Source organism: Rhinolophus hipposideros (genome assembly GCF_964194185.1).
Source record: "Rhinolophus hipposideros genome assembly, chromosome: 11".
Classification (NCBI taxonomy): Eukaryota; Metazoa; Chordata; class Mammalia; order Chiroptera; family Rhinolophidae; genus Rhinolophus; species Rhinolophus hipposideros.
The window spans coordinates 66,270,137-66,286,263 of NC_138057.1; the positions used below are offsets into that span (position 1 = coordinate 66,270,137).

The 16,127-nt window shown below is 41.2% G+C and overlaps 1 protein-coding gene across 1 annotated transcript; it reads right to left on the reverse strand.

Moving 5' to 3' along the window:
* Window positions 1–5,473: 5,473 nt before the first annotated feature.
* On the reverse strand, window positions 5,474–15,523 carry TEX48 (testis expressed 48; the record flags this gene model as incomplete). The annotated part of the gene is made up of 4 exons (XM_081066706.1): window positions 5,474–5,577; window positions 6,799–6,927; window positions 8,877–8,999; window positions 15,478–15,523. The coding sequence occupies 4 exons, from the start codon at window positions 15,521–15,523 to the stop codon at window positions 5,474–5,476; spliced, it is 402 nt and encodes a 133-aa protein (XP_080922832.1).
* Between the last annotated feature and the right edge of the window lie 604 nt (window positions 15,524–16,127).

Here is a 16,127-nt window from a genome sequence, read left to right on the forward strand (position 1 = left end):
TGGGTGGGGCAGGGTGTATTATTTCTTGCACTACCAGTGCCCTCTTCTAGATGGAAGCAGGAGCCAAAGCAAAGGGCCCTTGGGTTGTCCCCTGTGGGCTGTGAACTTGAGGTCTCCAGTGACCCCACAGCACTTGGACCAGAACAAGAAAGATGAATGAGGTCAAACAGGAAGGTTTCTGGGTTGGAGGGGTTCGTAGGGGCCATTTAGTACGGGTGGGGAGACTGGGACCCAGAGAGAGAAAAACAGTGGGGATCAAGGTAAGTTAGAGATAATGTCTGCTTCCTGTCACAAAGTGAAAAGGTGTCCAGGAGTGATGGAGACAGTATCCCTTCTTCACTCATGTCTCACCTTTGAGCCTCACTCACCTGCAACTGGCAGAGCAGAGAGGAGACTGTCTGTGAGGTCACAGAGCCAGGGAACCAGGAACTGAGGCACAGAATGTTTCTTAGGTATCTTGATCAAGGTGACATAGTAATTAGCAGAAAGGATGGATCAGAGGCTGGGGCATTTTAAAGGTTCAGGGTTGATACCGTCCGATCGCTTTACAAATGGGTTGTACCACTTTAGTTCCTTCTCCGATGGGACGAAGTGTTGGTGTATTACCTGCTGCTGCCACTTCCCCTCCTGTCCTGGCCTCTGTGCTGTGGTGGCAGAAATCTGCCCAGAGCTGGGCTGCAGAGATTCTCCCCATGATTACATAGGGCCCACTCAGATAATTGGGAATTATCTCCCCATCTCAAGGTCAGCTGACTAGCAACCTTAATCTGTTTTGTAATATAGTTAACATATTGGCAGGTTCTGGGAAATATGACAAAGACATCTTTGGGGTGAGGGGGCATTGTTCTGCCTAACAGAGTCCTTAAATGCTTGTATCAAGAAAATAAAAGAATGAAATAAACTAGAAAAAGAATATCAAAGTATGACATTCAAAGTAATCAAAAGGAAATACAAGAAAAAGAAGTACTAAGGAAGTACATAAGTAAAGACAAATTACTTATGTATAGTATAAACAGTGGATCCAATTGATAAATCAAAATTTTTTTGAAAAAAATAAAATACAAATACTATGTTACTTAATTAAGAAAAAGGGAGAAAACACAAATATATAAAATTTGAAAGGTTAAGGGGAAAATAACCATTGAGACACATTTAAAAAATCTTGACAGTATGCTATATACCTTTATGCAAATATTTAAAAAAATGCGTGAAGTGGATAATTTCCCAGGAAAATATAGTTTATCAAAATGACTACATTAAAGATAGAAAATTCTATCAATTCCTATAGAAGAAATAGAGAAATTTATCAGGAAGTTACCCTCCAAAAGCAACAGGCCTAGATGGTTTCACAGGGGAATTCTACCAAACTTTCTATTATTATTTTTTATTTTTTCAATTACAGTTGACATTCAATATTATTTTATATTTAAGGTGTACAGCATAATGGTTAGACATTTATATAATTTTATGAAGTGATTCTCCCCGATTGGCACCCACCTGGCACTATACATAGTCATTGCAATATCATTGATATATATTCTCTATGCTGCACTTTACATCCCTGTGACTATTTTGTAACTACCAGTTTGTACTTCTTAATCCCTTCACCTTTTTCACGCAGCCTCTAAACCCCCTTCCCATCTGGTAACCATCACTTTGTTTTCTATATCTATGAGTCTGTGTCTGTTTCATTTTTGTTTGTTTGTTTGTTTATTTTGTTCTTTAGAGTCCACAAACAAGTGAGATCATATGGTATTTGTCTTTCTCTGTCTGACTTACGTGTATTTCAATTAGCATAATACACTCTAGGTCCATCCATGTTGTCGCAAATGGTAAGTTTTTTTTTCTATGGCTGAGTAATATTTTATTGTATATATATTTATATACATATGTATACACACACACATACACATACATACATACACATACCACCTCTTCTTTATCCAATCGTCTATTGATGGGCACTTAGGTTGCTTCTATATCTTGACTATTGTAGATAGTGCTGCAGTGAACATAGGAGTGCACATATCTTTTCGAATTAGTGTTTTGAATTTCGTCAGATAAATACCAAGAAGTGGAATTGCTGGGTCATAAAGTAATTCTAGTTTTAATTTTTTGAGGAACCTCCAAATTAGTTTCCATAGTGGCTACACCAATTTGCAATCCCACCAACAGTGCACGAGGGTTCCCTTTTCTCTACATCCTCGCCAACACTTGTGTTTTGATTTATTGGTGATAGCCATTCGGACAGGTGGGAAGTGATATCTCATTGTGGTTTTGATTTGCATTTCTCTGATGATTAGTGATGTAGAGCATCTTTCCATATGTCTATTGGCCATCTGTGTGTCCTCTTTGGAGAAATACCTATTTCAGTTCCTCTGCCCATTTTTTAATTGGACTGTTTATTTTTTTATGTTGAATTGTGTCAGCTTTTATGCCAGTGCCATGCTGTTTTGATTACTATACACTTGTAGTATAGTTCGATATCAGGTAGCATGATACCTCCTACTTTGTTCTTTCTCAAAATTGCCATTGCTATTTGGGGGTCTTTTATGGTCCCATATAAATTTTATGATTATTGTTCTAGTCCTGTGAAAAATGTCATTGGTATTTTAATAGGGATTGCACTGAATCTATAGATTGCTTTAGGTAGTATGGACATTTTAATGATGTTAATTTATCCATGTCCATGAACACAGGATATGCTTCCATTTATTTGTGTCTTCCATTTCTTTCTTCAATGTCTCGTAATTTTCCAAGTACAGGTTTTTTTTTGCCTCCTTGGTTAAATTTATTCCTAGGTATTGTATTATTTTTTTTGATGCAGTTATAAATGAGATTGCTTTTTAAAAAATTTCTCTTTCTGATAATTTGTTATTGACATTAAAAGGCAACCAATTTCTGAATATTAATTTTGTATCTTGCTACTTTACTGAATTCATTTATCAGTTCTAATAGGTTTTCTGGTGGCATCTTTGGGGTTCTCTCTACATAGTATCATGTCATATTCAAATAATGACAGTTTTACTTCTTCCTTTCCAATTTGGATGCCTTCATTTCTTTTTCTTGTCTGATTGTTGTGGCTAAGACTTCCAAAACCGTGTTGAATAAAAGTCGTGAAAGTGGATATCCCTGTCTTGTTCTTGATCTCAAGGGGAATGGTTTTAGCTTTCCCCATTGAGTATGATGTGGGTTTGTTATATGGGGCCTTTATTATGTTGAGATATGTTCCCTCTACTTCCACTTTGCTGAGATTTTTTATCAAATTCTTGCTGGATTTTGTCAAATGCTTTTTGTGTATCTGTTGATATGATCTTATGATTTTTATCTTTCATTTTGTTTGTGTGGTGTATCACATTAATTAATTTGTGGATATTGAACTAAACTTACATCCCAGGAATAAATCCCACTTGATCATGGTGTATGGTATTTTTTTAATGTGTTGCTGAATTCAGTTTGCTAATATTTTGTTGATGATGTTTGCATCTGTGTTCATCAGGGATACTGGCCTGTAGTTTTCTTTTTCTGTAATGTCTTCCTCTGGTTTTGGAATCAGGGTAATCATGGCTTTATAGAATGAACTTAGAAGACTTCCTTCCACTTGGATTTTTTGGAATATTTTAAGAAGAACAGGTGTTAATTCTTCTTTGAATGTTTCGTAAAATTCACCTGTGAAGCCGTCTGGTCCAGGACGTTTGTTTGTTGGGAGTTTTTGATTACTGATTCGATTTCATTAATAGTAATTGGTTGTTTCAAATTTTCTGTTCCTTGATTCAGTCTTGCCTACCAAACTTTCAAAAACTAGATAGTTCCAATGCTACATAAATTGTTCTAGAGCATATACAATGAAAGAAAACTTCCAAGTTATTTTTATAAAGCTTATATATATAATACTGATAACCAAGTCTGATAAAGACAATAGAAAGAAGAAACCTATAGATATCACCTACTGATACAAAAATATTAAGATATTAGTGTACTGTATCCAGCTCCCTATTATAAAAATAATATATCATGATCAGGTGGAATTTATTTGTGAAATGGAAATTTGGTTAAATATGAGGAGACATATATGATTTTCCCCCATAGATGCTGGAAAAAAGAAGAAAAGGAAATTGATGGATTTTTTTCTTAATGTGATAGTTCAGTATCTTTGTCTTAAAATGAGCTTCTTCCTTGATGGGCAAAGACGTACTAGGAAATCAGGAAAAAGCACAGATATCCACTAACTCCGCTATTTAACATTGTACCGGTAGTATTAGCTATTGTATTATAATTAGATGAGAAAAATCAGAGATATAAGAATTAGGCAAGGAAGGAGCTAACATATCCCTACTTGCAGATGGTCTATATAGTATTTCTGGTAAGCCATAGGGAATCAATGACAAAAGTAGCTCAAACAATAATATAATTCAGAAGGGAAGCAAGACATAAAATAACAGTGACTCAATAGTATTAATATGCACAAGCAATAACTAGTTAACTAAGTATCGCTAGTCGTGATAGAGGGAAAAACCCCGTATACAATGGCAACAAAAAGATAAAGCATTTAGGAGTAAATTTAATAAGAAATTTGCAAAATTTATATGAAGAACACTTAAAAATAGCCATGAAAGACAACAAAGTAGGTTTGAACAAATGGAAAGCCATTTGTAGACAGGAGGAGTCAACCCCACCGAGGTGCTAGATTAAAGGAGATTTAAGAGACATGCAGTTGAAGATGTTGGATTAGATCTTGGACTAGGTAAAAGAGTCGCTATAAGACATTTTTGGGACAATTGGTGAAATTTGAATAGTATTGTATCAGTGTCGAATTCCTTGCTTTTGATATCTGTACTGTAGTTACGTAAGAGAATATCCTTGTTCTTAGGAAATACACATGGATGTATTTAGGAGTAAAGGGACACGATGTGCACAACTCACTCTACTATGGTTCAGACAAACGTTAAAGGGAGACAGAGAAAAGAAAGGATGAAGCAAATGGGGGCAATGTAAACAGTGGATAAATCTGGGTAAAAGGTAAATAGGAATTTTTGTACTACTCTTGCAACTTTTCTGTAAGTTTGGAATTATCCCCCCCACCAAAAAACAAGAAAAAGCTGGTCTGAGACAAGGGCCAGTAGCGGCCCTAGCAGGGCCCTCCCTGAGCTTAAAAAAAAAAGAAAGAAAAAGCTATCCAAAAAGTTAAAAAAATGTTAGGACATTTTTGGGAGAGATACTCCCTCCTAAGGGGGAAGGGAAAAGAGGAGGGACAGAGTCATGTGACGTGACCAAGGACTTTAATTAGAGGCAGCTCTTCCCTCAGCGGCTTTTCCAGGAGCTGAAGGGACTCTTGCTGGTGGCACAGGGATGGCTCAGACGTCTTCTCCTCCAGGGGAGTTTCTGAATAAGTCTTCATGGCCCCTGTTCGCCTCCTGCTTCCTCCTGGAGGCACTCCAGAGCTGTGCAGCCTGGGGGTCCCCGACTAGAATGCTCAGGGTCTCCCAATGAGGCACCGCTGGAATGGCCAGTGATTCTGGGAGTAGCGGTTTAGGTTTCTCTTATAGAAACCTCTTTGGGAAACATTTGTATTCATATCTGGAAGGAGAAAGGAACAAATTAGTCTGGGTGCAGCCCTTGCATTGGGCCTGGCCGGACTGTCCTGGTCACCTCCATCCCTGCTCACTGAGTCTGGAATACTGTGTGAGCCAGGGAGACGCCAGCCTGGGCTTGAAAGTCATTTTTGATCGTGACAAGCCCCATCCGCCTGGGGGCTCCTGGTCAGTGCCAGGACCCCAGCCTTCTGCAGCAGGTTCTGCACTGTACTCCGTCGGTGCATTCAGTGATGGTAGGGTGCCTTGCAAAGTGCAGTGGTCTGGAAAGGGAGAATTAGGCTCATCCTGATTCTGACAAGGATGCCACTCCCTGGGGACTTTTGGAAAGTTCCTTCTCCCTGTGGGCCTCAGCCTTCCCTATACAATGAGAGGTGGGGATTTTCAATGGGGTTCCACAGATCCTTTTGGGGAGTGGGAGGGGAAGAGGAAAAGGGTGGGCTAGCTAGTGGGGCTGCAGGCTCCCCGCCCTCCATTCAAGTAGAGCAGGACCCCTTTGATCTTTTATAGAAATCAGACTTTGTATGAGATTTTTGTCTGCTAAGGAGGGTTGAGCTGTTGAGAGAATCCTGGAATGAGTGGGCTGGATGATGCTTAGCTCTCCACTTCAGGCCTCAGGGGGTGGTTGTGAGCTATGTGAGGTCACCCTGGCACAGCACTGGTTCCCAGCCGGGGGGCTATGTTTTTTCTTTCTGGACTATGCCCACTGGCCAGGATTGGCTTCTGGCCTTCCACAACCCAGAGACATTTCACCTTCCAACTGGACTACGCTCAATCCACAAGCATTTTCTGACATTGTTTACTTGCCACGCACCTAACTGGGTTTGGGGTAACAAAAGTTATGTGGGCCCTGACCTCCTGGAACTTACTGTCTAGTGCCTGAAACAGACATTAAGCAATCACACAAAAAACACATATAAGACAATGCCGCAGGGCTTAGAAGGGACGTATGGATGTGTGTTCTTTCTTCCAAGAACTGCTCCTCATGTAATCCTAGCTTGGAAGATCATGTAGGCAGGTCTTGGCCCCTTGGCCCCTCTCTAACATGTTCTAGAATATGGCTACAGCTTCCTGATGGGGGTGGTCCCGTCTTTCTTGTCACCCTGCTTAGCTTAGCTCAAATATCAATGGGGTTTGGTCATCATGACAAGGTCTCCTCCTCCCCAGGGGTTCCTGGCCAGTGTTAGGACCCCAATTTGGGACTCACCCTCAAAATCATTGCTGCTTGTGGAGGTGTCTTTATTTTCTGGATGGTTCAGGGGTTGTCCCAAAGGCGAGCGGGAGGCTGTGTTAGCTTGCTTAGGATTTTGTCCGTCAAGCTCATCCTTTCGCAAACCTGACAAGATAATTCCATGCGGTCATGTGGGGAGGCTCAGAGGATATGACAGAAGTGAAGGCCCACTCGGAAGCAATACGCACAGACCAGTGGTGGTCATTTATGGGGTGGGGAGCACCTGAATCTACCTCCTCTAGTCTTCTGAGCATCCCCTCACACGCAGGTGCTGGATTCAAAATACGTGTTCTTTTTAAAACATAAAGTTTATGGTTTTCCTGTTTTTATAGGTAATGCATATCCATTATAGAATAACTAGGAAATATTGAAGAATATGAGGTAGGAAAAAAATGCCCAACACCCCTCCCCTCAGATATTATCATAGTTCCAGTCTTGTCCTATGCATATTTTTTTATGCAGTCCATCACATCCTATACATTATGAATGCATTTTACTTTATACATTATATCATAATGTATATCATTTTTCTCATGTTATTAAATGTTAAGAAACAGTGCTTGTATAAAGTTCTATTTTATGGAAAAGTCAAGAGTTATTTAACCAATATTCTATCATTGGGTGGTTAGACTTTTCAAATTTCACTACTGTACTGTTGTGATGAACATTGTTGTATATAAGGCTTTGTTTTTTATAGGCTTCCAGGTTCCTAAAAGTGTAACAGAATTTTGTCAACAGACTAAGCCGTGTTCTGTGATAGGGTAAGTGGTTCTATCATCTGTGAGCTGCATATCTTGAGCAAATTGCTTCACCTCCCTCTGCCTCTGTTTTCAGACCTGCAGAATGATATGTCCATTCTGGATAATCATTTCCGTTTCTTAGAGTTATTGCAGGGGTTAAATTTTGTCACCTTACTAGTGTGTAAGATCTCACATTAGAAGATTCATTTGATCACAGCTTGGTCCCTAGTTCCTAGCATGTAATTATCATTATTATTATTATTATCTTGGAAAAAGGGGTTGACATTTTTAAGCTTCTTGGGTTTTATTATGAAAGTACTTCCAGGGGAAGCATTTTAAAGACTTTCAGCAAGGGTTTCTGGGAAAATATGCCATGAGAATTTGTCCCTGACCAACCCTGACCAACCCTGCCCCCACACTTTCTACCATGTGCCTGTCAGTCCTAGGATTGCCTGATCTTGACAATAACGCTTCTCCTTTTCTGTCTGAAGTTGTTGATTTTGATACCCAGTTTTCTCCACTGTGACGGTTTGTCCTGGATCGTCAAGAAGGCTGTAATTAGAAACTTCTTCCTCTCTCTTCTCTTGTATACACAGCCTTGGAAGTCATGTGTTCCTGGTGCCCTGGCTAAAGATGGAAAGGATGGCTGATGTGTACTAGACTTTGCATTTTGTAAACCATTGAGATTTCAAGATTTATTGTTTCAGTAGCAGAGCCTATCCTATCCTGGCCAATACCCATATAGAATTTCCATTCGTCGAGTACCTGCTTTGTGCAGGCCCTGGGCTAGGTGCTTAAATATATTATCACATTTAATCTTCCCAATGATCCTGGAAGTAATAATACATTATGAATATGCCCATTTTACAGGTGAGGACACTAAAGCTCAGAGGGAGAGCTTAAGTGACTTGCCCAATTCTGTGGCAGAGCTGCTTAGAATTAGTCAGAGTCTGAAAGGCAGGGCTCCTAAGCACTCTCTTTATAGTCTTTAAGTGCTACTCAAACTGTAACGTACATTCAGATTTACCTGGGGGTCATGTCAAAATGCAGGTTCTGATTCAGAATGTCTGGAGTGGGGACTAAATGTAGAGTTCTGATAAGTTTCCAGGTGATACCAATGGATCACACTTTAAGTATCAAGATTTCAAGCTCTATTGTTTATTGGTTTGGGTACAGAGCAACCCAGTCCTTATCTCACTTTAGGTTGGAATTATCACTCAGAAGCTGAAGGAAATTCCAGGGCATCTCAGTAGAAGGGGAATGAGCCAGATGAAGTGTAGACAGGCCAGTAGGGTGTTCTTGCCTGGTACCTACCATGGGTCGATGGCTGCTGCTGTAGGGTTTGACTGGAGGTTGTGGAGTCTTCTGTGCTTTTGGACTCCTTGCACCCTCTGCAGCATAAACAGAAGATCTTTGAGGCCAGGTTTTGGTGGACTGCTGCAGGAGGAAAAGGAATGAGGGTCCGAAGTTCAGATGTCCCCTGGAAATTTACTGTGATGGGGGTCACATTGAGTCAGCCTCTCCCAAAGTATAATAGCCTTTCCCTCTCCCAGACTTTCTGTAGCTCCCCGTGGCCAGCAGGTTCAGACCTTTCTGCCTAGGTCACCTTCTCTTAAGGCCGTTTCCCCAATTCTTACATACTTTTCTTACCCATGGGAAGGAATTGAAGCCTCTGCTGTGCCAGCTTTGCCTGCAGGGGGCGCCTTGTTGAATCAGCTGATCTTGAATGTGAGCCCACTTCCCTAGGCAGGGCTGTTTCCTAAATAAACATAAGGCTGTGGCTGAAAAATGCCTGCCCTTTACCCGTGTCACAGTCCAGATAGGACCTCACTACAGCAAAACCCCAGCTCAGGTAGAAATGCACATAAGGACTCTCATCTTTTAGGGAGACCTGTACTCTACCCCATTTCTAGGTGCCTGTTCTTGGGTAACTTCCTTAACCTTCTTGAGCTTCACTTTTTTCATGGTGCCTGCTTTGCAGAAGTACAAGGTTAAACATATGAAAAATGACCCCTGTGGTGCCAGGGACGCAATAAGTGCCCGATGAGCGTTCATTCCACTTCCTTTCCCTTCCCTTCGTGTGGCTCATTGGCTGCAGATTACTCCAGCTGGCCCACGTCCCAGGAGAACAGGTGATGCAACATGGTCTTCTAGGTTCACATCCTGGTCCTGCTATGAACTTGCTGAATGGCTTTAGGTATGTCTCTCTGTCTCAGGCTTCTCATCAGTCGTAAGAGGACGTTAGGCTGGGTGACCTCTCTAAGGATCGTTCTAGTTCTGATGGTTCAGAATCATAAAGCTTTGTGTTAGTCCCAAACTCCTTTCTTTGTGTGTCCTTTCTCTGTCCTAAAACCCTTTCTTTGTCTCTGGATGTAGCCTATCCTCACTCTCCTTTCTGGGTAAAACCCCCTTTTAGGAAATCCTTATCATGGTATTGGTTAATATCCCCCCTGACACCCAATTTTACGATGTGAGTTATCTCGCTCCTGGGTACTTGCTTCTCCATTTCTCTACTGCAGTGCCTTCGTCCAAGGCACCATCATTATGGCAATAGCTTCCTGTTTTCCCTGTTTGTTTTACCCTTGACTTCTTAATAATTAATACAACATCTTTCTCTTCTCAAACATAAGCTATTCAACATAGCACAATTTATATACTGTGACTAGATACATCCAGCTGACTAGACACACACAGGTGTCTCTACTGTGTGGGATCCTTGGACCAAAAGGGTTACAAACTGGGGCCATTTGGTCCCAATCTCTAATAGTTATTTGGATCTGTTGCCAAGTGAGTTTTTCAACATGACTTGAGCTCTGACATATTTCACTGAGCTGTCTTTAATAAATTTATTTTATTAGGATTTATAAACAAATAGAAATTTATATAAGGCAATTAAGATTTTTGTTTTTGTTTTGGAGACGCATCATTTAGCAAATATGCTTGCCATTAATGTGCTCATTCTTCTGCTGCTTGCTTTACTTTTAATTTTCTTTATTTACTTATATATACTCTTGCCTCCTGGGGTTTTGCTTTGGCTCATGTATGTTGAATGTGGAAGGAAGTGTTTCATAAGGAAGGGATAGGAACATAGGCCTGACAAGCCCACACCACAGGTCAGTCAGCCTGAGAACTAATGGTTAGATGTCTGTTTGCCAGGTGATCAATTTGTATAAAGATAATTGCCAAACATTTGCCTTGAGTCCCTTCAGACCTTCACGAGTGCATGTTCTGTCTTGTGAATTTCATGAAAGAAGCTCACTTTATTCTGCCTATATTCTGGAGTCAATGATTTCCAAGTTGTTGATCATATAGACTCTTTTAGGCTCTCCTTGGCTAAGGAATTCAAGACACCATGCATAAGTACAAACTTCCGATCAACTATAGTTATAGTGTATTCTTTCTTGTTTGTCATGGTCTCATGTATACGATAGTTGCTGCCTCTTCCTAGAAAAACTGCTTCGTGTATATACTCTCATTACATGCAACCTTACGTGCTTATCTTAATAAATGGCAAAATTTTACTAGATGACTTGGAATTACAATAACCATTATGGCAAACTTCCAATGTCAAAAAAGCAGAGATTTAATAAGGGCTCTAGAAAAGAGAGAAGACTAAAAGACCAAACACTCAATAGAGGGTTTCTTTTATTGATATATTTTGGCCTCAAAAAGAAAGGGAAAAAAAAAAAAAGATCTCACTCAAACCTTCTGAAACTTACTTTCTTTGCATCTCTCTCTCTCTCTCCACCTAGCTTTATCTTTATCACGTACTTATAGTCCTCTTGTTCCTTTCCATAACAGCGTAAATAAACTTTCTTCATGGGCATTTCTCTAGAAAATAATGGTCAACATTACGCAATATTCCCCTAAAATCCCTATACCAGAAGGTGGATCCAGAGAGGCTGGGTTTAAACCCTGGGTGAGAGCTGAGTTGAGGACAAATTTAGAATAATCCCAAATTTCAGAATGACAGAAAGTTGCTGCATAATTCGGGATTCTGCCAGTTACTCCGTTACTTATTGTCCTGAACTGTCCTATTTGTGCCAGTTTACTTAATTGTTGACTTTGAACAATGGGAAAAATGTTTAAAAGCAGCAGGATGGAAAAGACCAGGAGATTTAAATAACCCTCCTATGCATAAAATTTAAAAAACAGACTTGGGAACGTAAGAAAAATAGGAAACACGCCACATAAAACTATTTCAGAAGCCTTTTTCTTAAGGGTACATTGGGCAAAGGTTCAAAATTGCAAACAAAATCAAGATAAATCAGTAGGAGAGTCAATAGACTTCCAGACACCTTCAAAGAATATTCTAGGGCAGGCCAACAGCTTCAGGGAGACTTTCGTCCTCTTTTTGCAGTGGCTCAGACCTGAAATTGGGGACTTCGATAAAATAAATTGGAATGGGAAATGTCCATGTAAATCTCTTCATTTTCAAAGAGTCCTAAATAATTAATTGGAAATGAAAATAACATTGGGGCTTCTTGGATAACACAATTGGGTCCTGAAATAAAAACGGGACCAAAAGTTCTTTTGTTCTTAAAGACTATGGAGCTTGTAGATATGGACACTTGTATTTACTGTGAACAGAAAGACCACTGGAAGCACTCATGTTCCAAAACGGCAGAAGCACCGCTGTCCAGATCTGTCCAGTAATGCAACTGTGAAGAGACTTTAGCGCTCTACGCTCTCCTATCCTTCCTCTAACCTCCCAGGCGGAGCTGTTGATCCGTAGATGGACAGCGGTACCCATTGCCTGTTGACATGGTTTGTTTCTCATGTGGAAATCTGACTCGAGTGCCAACTAGGACTAAGGCCGATTGTTCTGTGTGACCAATACATGCGCCACTCCAAGTGTAGGACTCCCTAACGTCACGGTGGACTGTCTTCTTACACAGCCCTGGAGGAAGATAAATGCTTCCTGGGGTTATCCGTACCTCCAGGGGGAGTGACTTCTGGGGACAGGATCCCTCAACAGGAGCTGGACAACTCAAAGTGGTCATTTTCCTTCGCCTGGGCTAACATAGTAAATAATACAGCCCACGTCCTAGGTCCAACCGATCAGTTTGAGCCTTAGCTCAAATAATTATGGATATTAGAATACCTTTGGATTTTTGTTTTGGCTAATAAAGGGGAGTATGCACCACTGCCAGCACTGCATGTAGTACCTGGATTAACACCACAGATGAGGGTAATGTAATATATCGACGAGGAAGCCCAAAGAAAAGGCAACCTGGCTGTTAAAGTAGACTTAGGGAATCATTTGAAATTTAATCTCTTGGTCATGCCTGGGAAATCATGGGTCATGATTCTGCAGTGCCTTCCAGACTCTAGTTAAAATAGTTTTAATTATTAGTTTGTCTCATATCAAATGAGAGTCAAATACTTTTTGGCAGTCATTGGCTCATTGTATGATTCCACAGATGATTCAAAGACAAAAAAGAAAACACCAGGCTAGCTGGTGCTTAAACTGAAAAGATCTCTATAAGTAGAAAAATGGAACTGTGTCTTCAAGGAAAGTCAATGCCAGTGGTGAAGATCTGAACAATCGCTGAGGCTCTCTCCTGAAGCTTTGGTTGAAGGAAGACCAAAAGGGGGAGATTGCGAATAAAAAGTTTCCACACTCCTAAATAATGATAATTGCTCTAAAACCATGGTAAGAGCTAGTTACCAGAATCTGTTTTAACCCCATTCAATCCATGAATGAAACTTCGCCTTGGTGACTATTCTGAAAGTACTAATAGACACATGACAGAAGTTACATTCACATTTTCACAGCGAGAGCTGATAGGCTCCCGTTCTTAAGTATTCCTATCTCTGAAATACCACCTGTCCATGAGCCCAACATCTCCCCCAACCCCGTACGTATCCACCATTAGCTTTGTTCAGAGACTGTCCTAGAAGTATCGTTCTCCCTTGCTTAACCAGCAATACAATTTTTGTTTCACACATTGAATGGAGGCCTCTTCCTCTGGAGGCCTCTTCCAAGCAGTTTACGTGCATATACACATATGCAAACATCTGGGAGACCTTTCCATGTTAGCAGGTGCAGCAGAGATTTTAAAGGTAGGTTTGTCTGAATCTAGTGCCGATGCTGTCCATATTTTTACTCCACCCATAAATTTCATGAGAAAAAGAGGGGAGTAGAACCACTTTCTCCTCTGAGTGTTGGTAGAAAAAGAGCTCTAAACTTTCGAACCCTCGTCAGAAATGGAAAGGTTCTTAGGGAGAGCAGAATGTGTAACACACATTCTTTGGAATGTAATTCTTAAAGATCTACCTATTAGCTATGAGCTTTAGAAGAATTTACTTCCATCGAACCTCAGTTTTCTTATTTGTAAAATGGGGATGATAATAATAGTAGCTACCCTAGAAGGTGGTTGTGAGGATTAAATAACAATGGAAAGTTATGTGCCACAGCTTTCTGGCACATTGTAAAGGCTCAATAAATGGAAATGCCAATGATGACGGAAATACAGAGTTGATGCTGGCTGGGGTAGGGTGTGGTGTGGTTTTCTTGCACTACCAGTGCCCTCCTCTAGATGGAAGCAAAAGCCAAAGCAAAGGGCCCATGGATTATCACGAGTGGGCTGTGAACTTGAGGTCTCCAGTGACCCCCTAGCACTTGGAGTAGAACAAGAAAGGTCAACAAAGACAAACAGGAAAGTTTCTGGAGCTGGAGGAGCCCTGGGGTCATTTAGCACAAGTGGGGAGACTGGGATGTAGAGAGAAAAAACAGTGGGGATCAAGGTAAGTTAGAAGTAATGTCTGCTTCGTGTAGCAAAGTGAAAAGGTGTCCAGGAGGGATGAAGACAGTGTCCCTTTAGTACAAAACAAATACTCGCTCCTGCTCTCAGGTCTAACCTTTGAGCCTCACTCACCTGTGGCTGGCCAAGCAGAGACGAGGCTGTCTGTGATGTCACAGAATCAGGGAACCAGAGAATGTTGTGGGCAGAGAGGTTTAATTGCACTGCAAATGCAGGGAGAAGGGAGGTCTGTTGACGTCTCTCTCCAGTGGTCCTTTCCTCTGTCCACCACGCCACTCTGTCTGCCCTGGGGACACTGGAACAGTGTTCTTTGGTGCCTCATGAAGATGGCTGGGCCAGAAGGGGGCAGTACAGCATTTGCTCAAATTCTGTCTCCTACAAGCTAGGTGGTTGGTGATCTTAGCAAAAGGACTCTGCAGCTGGGTTTATTCCTCTTTAAAATGGGAATAATTATAACATTACGGCACATATATATTCAGGTAAACATTTACCATGGTGCTTAGCTGTAGTAAACATTCAAGAAATGGTTGTCGACCTCCAGCTGCTCACGGTAGCCCAGCTCCAGGGAGAACGGTTGTTCACTCAGCATTAGGAGCACCGCGCTCCAACCACCTGAGCCACCGGCCCGGCCCTAGGAAATCACTTTATATTTGAGTCCTCACAAAATCTTTCACCTGCTTGGGCACTGTCTCAATTCCTCTATTTAGGACAATCAAGTACTTTTTGGGAAGCCAAATTAGGTTAAAATGTTCTCAATCAGTGCTCTCTTTGGATGCTCATAGAGTCAAGAACAGAAGAAGGCAAAGTTTCAGCAGTTTTAGAAGTCATGGGGGTGATGGGGGAAGGGTTGAGGTGGGAGGGGAATGTGACCCACTCTCACATGTGTTTAATGGTGGGTAAAACAGTCTTTTAAACCTCCTTGTAAAGCAATACTCCTAATTGGTAATACTGAAGGTTCTCAGTTCTGGCTGCCAGTGAGATTCACCAGAAATGTTTTAAAATCTAACAATGCCCTGGGGCCTAACTCCAAACAAATTGGAATCTGGTGGGGGCAGGGGAGGGGCGGGGCATGGGCCGGGCAGGGTGGAGCTTGGGCATCAGTATTTTCACAAAGCTTTCCAGTTTCTTATATAGCAGTCCCTCCTTACCTGCAGTTTCGCTTTCTGAGGTTTCAATTACCCCGTGGTCAATCATGGTTTGAAAATATGAAATGGAAAATTCCAGAAAAAGTCAATACGTTTAAATCATTGGGCTGTGCTGAGTAGCATGATGAAATCTCGTGCGACCCAGGAAGTGAATCATTCCTTTGTCCAGCATCTCCATGCTGTAGATGCTCCACTCCTTGGCCATGTAGCAGCCATTTCAGTTAGATTTATCGTCTGCGGTACGGCAGTGCTTGTGTTCAGTCACGCTTATTTTATTTCATAACGGCCCCAAAGCGCAAGAACAGTGATACTGGCAGTTTGAAGATGCCAAAGAGATGTCGTAAAGTACTTCCTTTAAGTGAAAAGGTGAAAGTTCTCAATCAGGAAAGGAAAATATCGTACGCTGAGGTCACCAAGATTTATGGTAAGAACAAATCTGTTCATGAAATTGTAAAGAAGGAAAAAGAAATTTGTGCTAGTTTTGCTGTTGAACCTCAAATTGCAAAAGCTAGGCCACAGTGCATGCTAAATGCTTACTTAAGATGGAAAAGGCATTAAATTTGTGGGTGAAAGACATGAACAAAAAACGGGTTCTGACTGACAGCAGTGGGTTGTGCTAGAACGCATTGAGCCTATACAGAGACTTCAGCAAG